A 9,944-nucleotide genomic window follows, 5' to 3' on the forward strand; every position below is an offset into this window, starting at 1 on the left:
ACGGTAGGGAGACATGGACGATAGGGAGACGCGGACGGTAGGGAGACGCGGACGGGAGGAAGACGTGGACGGTAGGGAGACGTGGACGGTAGGGAGACGCGGACGGGAGGAAGACGTGGACGGTAGGGAGACGTGGACGGTAGGGAGACGTGGACGGTAGGGAGACGCGGACGGTAGGGAGACGCGGACGATAGGGGGACGCGGACGATAGGGGGACATGGACGGTAGGGAGACGCGGACAGTAGGGAGACGTGGACGGGAGGTAGACGTGGATGATAGGGGGATGTGGATGGCAGGGAGATGTGGATGGTGGGGAGATGTAGACGGTAGGGTGAGGAAAATTCACTCATGGAGAACAGCAAGAAGAAAGTCAGGGAGGTATGGCAGTGGTTTTTTTTCTTCTTGAGTTGGGGTGGAGGGACATTGAGCCTGGAAAATGAGCAGGAGTCTGCAGGGCTGGGATTAGGGGAGGCGGGAGAGGCTCCGAGTCTATGACACGTAGGGAGGGGCTCCCTCTCCGCCCCACCCTGTAGCTCAGTGCCCCCAGCACGAGCGCCCCCTCATGCTAATAGGGGCCTGACCTTGGGGTCAGACCACGGGGGGCACGGAAGGCCAGGCCAGGCTGTGGGTGCCAGCCAGTGGGCGGCGGGGCCTGGGATTCAGGTTGCACCCAGAAATGAGCACAGGAGAAGCCACCTCTTGACCTTCCAGGGGAGGGCAGCTCACTCGCACAGGGGAGAGGGGACAGACGGCCCACACAGGCCTCGAGGAAGAGCCCTGTCCGTTTGTGTTGACGGGGTTGGAAGCAGGGAGAGCTCTCTCTGCGTTGGTGGCCATTTGGTTTGCTGCTGCTATGAGGCAAGCCTAGGAAACATTTGGGAAATCGATTCACCAGGAGAGGAATTTCCACTACGTGCAGGATGAAGGAGACCTCAGAGAGGGAGGGAGGGACCTCACCAGGCGAGTGCACAACTGGGTGAACTGTACAGGGCTGGCAAATTGCCAGGCACACAGTTGGTGGGCCCCAGATATTTACCAGATGATTCTCTCTTTCATGTGTGTCATTAAGAAAACGTTTCAAGTGGGCACGCTGATTCTAAATTGAGGAAGTCCAGAGAGAAAAGTCAGAGCACAAGTTCTTTTGGGGAAATGAAATCCTTTAGGAACTCACCTCAAAAATAGAGTTAAAAAAGTCAAAACCATTGGTCTGCTCCTGAACCAGACACTGACCTTTGCTTTGTAAAAATAATGGCCAACATGATAGTGAACATCCAACTGCAACTGTTTTCACCAACCTTATTTTGATTGTTCCTGAGGACATGCTGGGGGGCAGGGGTGACAATTTATTGATATAATAGTGGCAGAACACAAGGCAAGTAACTTTCCCAAAGCCACAGAGCCAGTGAAGTAACTAGAAAAAAAAGCTAGTAAATTAATTTCAATTTGTTTCTTTTTGAGATAGATAATATAACTGATAATGTAAGTACCTGATAATACCCAAAAACCATAGTATTTACTAGATAATGTGAATCCAGAAGGATAAAAAAGAGTGGGAAGGGAAAACCAGTCTCTTCCCCAGTCACCTCATTTCACACCTCCCCTCCGAGGCAGGCAGTGGTATCAGTTTCTTCATATTCTTCTCAGAATATTCAATACATTTAGAATCACAGTGACATATACATTCATATTACTTTTTTGTACACAAACAATGGCATATTCTGTGCCTCCTTAGTTTTACTTCACTTGGAAATTTTACTTAACTTGCATAATATTACAAACCTTGGAGATTTTTCTCCATCAGTAAATATAAAGCTGCCTTGTTCTTGTCAATAGCTGCCTGATTTCCAGGGACCGGGTGCCAGTGAGAGTACCTGCGGCATCTGGACAAGGGCAGGGCCACATCTCACTGTCTCTGAAGGTACAGCGACATTTTTCTTTCCACTCAGGAGGATATTCAGAAACAGGAATTCTAAGTAAAGAGAAAACCTTGGTCATCAACTGCTGATAAAAATCTGGTCGGAGGCTGAAAGTCAGAGGAAGCTGGGGTCTGGGCTTGGTTCTGCACCCTCGCCCTGTCTCTGAGTCCCTCTCCTCTCTGGAAGCTCAGTTAACAAGGTGGGTCTCTGGGGGCTGAGGTGACATTAGCGAGCGCGGCATCAGCCCTGGGAGGAACTGTCCCTTTCCTTCCTTCTTTCCTCCTGCGAAAGGCTCTCAAGACAGCAGTTAAGGGGCCTGTTGGTCTTCTTTCTGCAGAGGGAGAAACAGTTCTGGGCTTTGCCACGGAGAACCCGCCAGGGCTTTCAAACACCTGGCTTCTATCTAAGCCCATCCTTCCTTCCTCTGCCTGGGCCTTGATTTCCCCACTTGCAAACTGGCCAAGGCGCTGGCCTTGCCCAGCTCATCTCTCTTGCTTTCCCTGGGTCTTCCGGGCACCGCCGGCAGACTCGGCCTGAAGATGCCCCTTGAACGAAACAAGCAAGCGCCACCCTCCACGTGGCTGTGCGCTCCTGGCTCCAGGACAAACACAGTCTGAAACCCTAACAACAGGACAAACACAGTCTGAGACCTGGACCGTTTGCCCTCCTTCTACCCACGGTTTGCGTAGGGCAGTGCGCCTACAACCAAAACAAACTTATTTTGAACACCGGCCGCGAGCACGCGGCGCCGCCAATCATTAACCGCTGGTTCAGGCGGCCCGGCCGGCGCCCTTCATAAGGCGCCCCGGCGCTCAGCGAGCATCAGCCTCCGCTCAGCCAGCATCGGCCAGCGCGCCGCCGCCACCGCCTAGCGAGCACCGGCTCCCGCCCGCCACCGCTGCCCGGCGATGCCCGAAGTCCCCGCTGTCCGCGCCTGGCCGCTTCTGCTCTCGCTGGCCCTTCAGCTCGGCTCAGCCGCTGGCGCTCCCCAGCCCTGGCGCTGCGCGCCCTGCTCCGCCGAGAGGCTGGCGCTCTGCCCTCCCGTGCCCGCCTCGTGCCCGGAGCTCACCCGGCCCGCCGGCTGCGGCTGTTGCCCCACGTGCGCCCTGCCGCTGGACGCCGCATGCGGCGTGGCCACTGCGCGCTGCGCCCATGGGCTCAGCTGCCGCGCCCTGCCCGGGGAGCCTCGGCCCCTGTACGCCCTCACCCGCGGCCACGGCGCCTGCATGCCCGCGCCCAGCGCCGAGGCCACAGGTACCAACCGTCTCCCCGCCCGGGGCCCTCCCCTAGGACAGATGGGGTGGGGGACTGGGGCGGGCAGGGGCGGGGGCTCCACCAAAGCCCACAGCCAGTGGGGAGCAAACCTGGCCAGGCTCAGAGCTTGCAGCCAAAACCTGTAAGGGGAAAGGATTTGTCACCCAGATGAACCCCATCGTTGTGTGGTCCTGCAGGGGGCGCTTAGGGTAAGGCAGGACACACACAACTTGGTGGGAGAGCTGGGGAGGGAGCCCAGACCACCTCGGCAGCCCACTGATCTATAGAAACCCAGAAGAGGGAGGCGATGGGGTGCCCAGGCAGCGGGGTGCCACTCCAGATGCCCCTTGCTCTCCTCCCTGCCAATGCATTAGTTTCCGGGAAGGCCTGCAGTGGGAGCCTGTACTGCTGGCCTCCTGGGAGGTGTTTGGAATGTCCTTTGAAATATATGTCCTGTGCAGACAGTATGTGCTTCCCAGATGTTTACAGAACATAATGTGAAAGTTCAGGCTAAAAACTTCACTTGCGTTCATTGCCATAGAAAAACAGTGGTCGATGTGTGTGCTGCCTCCTCAGAACTTGACAATCAGAACTTTCCTGAATTTAGCAGTGATTTATTTGTAGTGGGAAGCAGAGGAAATACACCCTCCTCTACCCCCTCTCCCTACCTCCCTGTCGGGGCAGCTGTATGTCCAGTGATTCCGTGATTCTTGGAGGGATCTTGTGGCTCTATGCCCTGATAGGGATCTGCTGGAGCGCGTCACCCTTCCAAGGTGGCGACGGTTTTCCTCCTGGTTCTCTGCCTTCAGAGTCATCTCTGTGGTCCTCAAAGGAGAGGGTGTCCCCCCGGGTTCCCTCAGGAGAGCCAGTTCTCCATCATTCTGTCCATGCACCAGATCCAAACCCTAGGACTCTGCAAGAAATCTGGTGACCCTCCCTTTTCCCAGGGTTGCAAAGAAGTCACTCTGTGGGAAGGCAGAGCCCCTGGAAAAGAAGAGAGTAGAGCTGCAATCTAGACCCCACCTCTAAACAAACCCTACCACCTGTTCACAGGGAATTACTAAAAATGCCCATTTTATGGATGGGAAAGCTGAGGATGGCGTCAGGAATTGAATTGTAATCCATGGCTTTCTCAGAGCTCTTCCCGGGCTTTGACAAATGTGCATTTGGCTACTTTAGAAGCAGAAACACAGGGCACTCTTGCCATTGGTATTGCTGTTGGGTCATCCCTCTACCTGGAAACCATCAGAAGTTCCTTTAAAGAGGGAGTAGGCAAAACTCTGGGTCAGCATGACCCAGTCCGGTTTTGTGGGAAGGGAAGCAGCTTCAGGGGAGGGGGGCACAGGTGCAGATGCTTCGGTGGGAGGCTCATGGGTTTTCGTTTTTCCATTTTCAGAGGCAGAGGACCCTGCCATCCCAGAGAACGTGTCCCCTGAGAGCTCAGAGATGACCCAGGAGCAGCTTCTGGACAATTTCCACCTGATGGCTGAGTCCAGTGAGGACCTGCCCATCCTCTGGAACGCCATCAGTAATTATGAGAGCATGAAGGCTCTGGAGACCACTGACATCAAAAACCGGAAGGTGAGAGCCTCGGGGTAGGTGGAGCCTCTAGCTTGAATCTGCTGGGCCCTGCAGGTCCGGTCCTGAGCCCTAGATATAAACAAGTTCCTTCCCCAAGCCTAACAGACATTTCTCAGCTTAGCTTTGGGAGCTTTTAACCCAAGGGCTTTCAGCAGAGGAGCCCTCTGGATGGAAAGAAAATGAAGTTTGTGCTGTGCAACCTTAGATACATTACTTCACATCTCTGAGCTCATCTCTAAAATAAGGGTATCAGACTGGCAGTGTCTAAGGAGCACTGAGCTATTCTTAACATCCTCTTCCCCCGTCCCATCTTCCCCCCACTTTTTAAGAAATTGTGGTAAAATATTCATAACATAAAATTTAGCATTTTAATCATTTTAAAGTTTAGTTCCATTAAGTACAGTCACATTATTCTGCCACTATCTATCACGACCGTCCATCTTGAGAACTTTTTCATCTTCCCAAACTGAAGCTCTGTCCCCATTAAGCACTAACTCCCTTGTAGCATCTTAATTGATGTATGTTTTTAGTCCTACCACTTGAGGGCGACAAAGAATCAAAGTTGGAGTGACTTGGGTTCATTTGTGAAAAAAAGAAAGAAAATCACTTCTACGAACATGCATACCCAGAAAAGTGGAGATTGAACCATTTTCTAGACACTTCAGAGTTTCATCCTGAAATGATGACAAATAGAGAAAAGTTCATGCTTATCTCAGATTGTCCAGATGAATGCCTTAATCCTCAACGAATTTGGTTCATGGGAACTGACCTTGTAGATTACAGAGGAACGTTGTTCAAAATTTAGAAATCTCTGCTACTAAGTTCTCCATTCACAGAGTTGTGCCCATTCTCCTTTCAACCAGATGACTGGTGCCAGAATTACTCACGGGGGGCAGGAGAGTCGGAGAGCTCATGGCATTGGTCATGCTCTGGTCTCCTGCAAGTGTTTAGTGAATGTTCAGTGAGGGAGGGCATGGGGTTCCCATCCTTTATCTTAACAGCTCAGAACAGAGACTAACCACCCTCCTTTTATAGGTGAGAGAGTGAGGCCCAGGGAAAGTGGGTCCAGGCCTGTTCTCAGAGCCCACACAGAACCTCTTACATCCGCTCCCCTTTTAGGCTAATAATACACTGTTTCTTGTCATTTACCCCAATGTCAAATTTTTCTTTCAGGAGCCCTGCCAGCGAGAACTCTACCAAGTGCTGGACAGATTAGCCAGGGAGCAGCAGAAGGCAGGAGACAAACTTTACAAATTTTATCTGCCAAACTGCAACAAGAATGGATTCTATCACAGCAAACAGGTATGTGCATCCTCACGCGACAGCCCCTGATGCCCACAGCCCTGCCAAGTGCCAGCCTTTCAGCAAACAGGGTGCCCAGCTCCAGTAAGCAACGTAAAACCACATAACCGATCATATTATGCAAGACCCACCCCTCTGGGAGTAGGAGCCACTAGCCCCCTGGTAGCCTGAAGACCAGCTCAATGCTCAAAGCCAGTGTGCACTCGGGGACCCTGAGCCGAGTGTTGCCCCATCACCTAGCAACTCTGAGCAGGTGGGGACCTTCACAGGCCCCTCGCGTTCTGGATCTCAGTGTCTCACCTGTAATAGGGAGGAAAGGGACAATTCTACTTAGGAAAGTGAGTATCTGTTTGGACATCTCTTACTTTTTTTCTCCCTACAAAGGGAAATGAACTTTATAATTAAATACAATAGCATTTTTTTGGCTTGCCAGATAATAAGTGAGATTAAGTAAACCAAGACCTAATTCTGAGGAGCCCTTTAGGACTCAGTGAAGCCTAGGTTCTGTGGATATTTCTGGGGGAAACTGAGGACCAGGAAGTGCTTTATAACAAACAAGGGATTTGGCAGGGGATACGACAGCAAGGTTGGCCACACACGGGCAGGCTCCCTCCGGGCTCAGCAGCTCTGCTGTAGGGGCCGTGAAGCAGACAGTTGTACACACGCTGTACCGTTCAACACACGCGTGACATCCTTATTGCACTGGGCACTTGCCCTTAGTCTCCATTTTACGAGGCGAACCAGGACGGTGTAGGATTTGCCCTCAGTCATGGCCACGGCCGGTTGGGGGTGCCCACGGCCTGGCTCTCAGCTGCCACGCCCTCCACGTGGCACTGGGCAGCACGGAGCCCCACCTCCCTCTCAGCTTCACAGGGGCTGCTCTTGACCTTGCTTCTTTTCTTCGCAGTGCGAGACATCCCTGGAAGGAGAGCCTGGGCTCTGCTGGTGTGTCTACCCTTGGAGCGGGAAGAAGATCCTGGGGTCCGTGGTAATCAGAGGGGACCCCAAATGCCATCAGTATTTTAACTTACAGAACTGAAAACAGATGCAATATGATCTGTTCCTTCACATGAAATATTTAAGTACATACGATATTTATACTCTGGAATACACACACACTTTTATATATATATAGATGTGTATGTGTATATATATAGGAATTACTTTTTATACTCCACATATTACTTGATATATAAAGCTGTAGTTTATTTATTCACCATAAGTTTATTTTTTTCTACACAGTAACTTGTGTTATATTAATTTATATATCATGAAACACTTCCCATCCTGTTGTGTGTAAGTACTTGTATTTCAGTTCTTCAGAGGTTCATGCTTCTGTCTTAAAGAGCACAGGAAAATACTGCCTAGAAAATGCAAAATCAAATGTGTAGCAGTGATTTTTTTTAAGTGGTTTGATGGAGGATGGTTATGCTGTGCTTAGGAATGATCTACTCTGTTTATTCCATGGATCCGTGTTTAGCGTAAATTTGCAGGGAAACTTAAATGTTGATTATGTAGTCAAAGCTACACGTGATGATATTGCTACGTGTTAAAAAATGTATTGGAGATATGGTCAAACACATGAACACAGTGTAAACACATTGGAATAAATACAGCACACTGGAACATTGCTATTGTCATGGACCTTTGTTGAACATAACGTCTCCTCCCGTCCTGAATTCCCTCCCTCCGTCACCTCCCCTTCCTCATGCGGCGTTGGGGCGTCCAGTCTGCAGGCTCCTGGTCCCCACTGCTGGCAGGTCTGCCCTGCCCACTGAGGGCTCCCACGCCCAGGGCACCCCTCCCTCCCTCTGCGGGCCCTAACCTCTCCACTAGCTGCTCCCCTTCCTCTTGTAAATAGGCCAGGGTTTCTCCTATCTTAAATGCAAGACAGAATCACTTCCTTAACTTCTCCCTCACCCGTCTCCTCTCTGACTCTGCCCAGCCTATGTCCCCTGCAGGGCTTCAGTGGCGCCCTCCAGGGCAGCACCCTGCTTGCCCCTCTGTTTGCACGACTAAGACCTGAGCCCAAGACATGGGTCCTCTGCAACGTGGATTCCTTCTTTCTTACCCTGCTCCCTGCTCGCTTTTCCTGACCCCCATTCCTTCCTGCCCTGCTGACCTCTCCTTCCTCTTCTCCCCCTGGGTGGGCATCTCATCCATCCCAGCGGATCCCAACCGGCCCCTCCCTCGTCTGGGCTCCAGCTCCCTATCTTGGGTCTCCCCCTTCACCCCCTGACCCCCACAGCTGCCACCCTCCCTGTGCCGAGCCCGCAGGACTCACTGCGAACTCAGCCCTCAGCTGCATCATATAAAATATATCAGCCCGATGTGGGTCAGCCACGGCCCCATCCCACCCTGCTAAAAATAACCTCATGGTCACCGTCGTGGTCACCGTTATCCTGTGATGGCAATGGGAGCTTTTCTCAGCACTTCGGTCCCCACGAGGGCCCTGTAGGACCCAGCCTGAGGGTCTGGACTGCAACTACCCCTCAGGTGTGGGCTCAGGAGCGGAGCTGGGGAAGGTGGACTTCCCTCCCCACGACGCGCAGGAGGTGACTTCTGGGCAAAATTAAAGCGACACAACTCTAAACTTGAAGGCACTGGCACAGCAGCGCCTACAGAGGGTTCTCAGTCTCAGCTGAAGTTGGGGGTATTCATCCACCTTGACCATGGCATGTTTGGGTGGTTAGTCAAAAGTATCAGTTAAACTATATAAGTATCAATATGGTCTTAGACCGGGGTTGGGGGGGGGGCAGCTCTGTCTAGTCCCAGGGCTTCTGGACATGCTCTCATGCAGCAGTCGTGACTGGCAACAGTGTCTCATATTTCTAGTTCCGGTTCCTTTCAAAGGAATCAGGAGTTGATGGGCATTTGGGAGGCAATCTGAGTTAAGAGTCCTTCACGATTCTAGCGCCCCCATCTTTTATTGTTGTTGTGTCCACCTGATTCTCCAGCAACTTCTCAGCAGCTCCCTTGGGTCAGTCCTATTCATAGAGAGGACAGCTCTTTCTGCTTACACGTAGAAGTCATGCACCCACATGTTGAGTATGTAGTCAACAACAGCAAGTCCCATGGGTTCACACAGGTCTGGGGGTAAATGGGCTCTGGGGACAGCTCCTGGTGGGACAGAAGGATCTCTGCTCCAGCCACGTTTGGAGTCTATTCCATGTCTGATCCAGGCCATAAGCGTTATTAATAGGATGGTTTCTGTGGCCGGGTCAGGCCCAGAGCATTGCTGCACTTAGTCCTGACAGCAAGCAGGAGCAGAAGGTCCAAACGGAACCCCTCCCATGAAAATCATCCTGCTTTTCGTGCTTTTGCCTCTGTGGGTCTCAACTGGGACAGCACTTCCCTACTTCCGAGCTTGGGAAACTCTCAAATCTGAGGCAGGTAGAGCAGTGCTTAGAAGGAAATTTACAGCTATTAAATGCCCCTATTATTTATTAATAGGGGCATTAAAAATCTCAAAAAAACTTTATGACACTGGAAAAGGAAGGCCAAACCAAACCTAAGTCAAGCAGAAGGAAGGAAATAATAAAAATGAGAGTGGAAATAAATGAAATAGAGAACAGAAAATCAATAGAGAAAAATCAAGGAAACCAAAAGCTTGTTCTTTGAAAAGATCAACATAATTGACAAACCTTTAGCTATATTGACCAAGAAAAGAGAAAAGACTCAAATAACTAGAATCAGAAATGAAAGAGGGGACATTACCACTGATTTTACAGAAATAAAAAGGATTATAAAGGAATATTATGAACAACTGTACACTAACAAATTGGATTACTGAGATGAAATGGAAACATTTCGAGAAACACATGATCTACCAAAACTGACACAAGAGGAATTAGACAATCTGATTAGACAAGTGAAATGATTGAATTAGTA

General features: G+C 51.0%; 1 protein-coding gene across 1 annotated transcript; it reads left to right on the plus strand.

Annotated features, from left to right (window-relative positions):
- The first annotated feature begins 2,741 nt into the window (after positions 1 to 2,741).
- Positions 2,742 to 7,261, plus strand: IGFBP1 (insulin like growth factor binding protein 1). Its single transcript, XM_059932902.1, has 4 exons — positions 2,742 to 3,170; positions 4,567 to 4,751; positions 5,925 to 6,053; positions 6,961 to 7,261. The coding sequence occupies exons 1-4, from the start codon at positions 2,825 to 2,827 to the stop codon at positions 7,090 to 7,092; spliced, it is 792 nt and encodes a 263-aa protein (XP_059788885.1). The 5' UTR covers positions 2,742 to 2,824; the 3' UTR covers positions 7,093 to 7,261.
- The last annotated feature ends 2,683 nt before the right edge of the window (positions 7,262 to 9,944 follow it).

The sequence above is a fragment of the Balaenoptera ricei genome, chromosome 9 (genome assembly GCF_028023285.1).
Source record: "Balaenoptera ricei isolate mBalRic1 chromosome 9, mBalRic1.hap2, whole genome shotgun sequence".
In the NCBI taxonomy this organism is placed as follows: domain Eukaryota; kingdom Metazoa; phylum Chordata; class Mammalia; order Artiodactyla; family Balaenopteridae; genus Balaenoptera; species Balaenoptera ricei.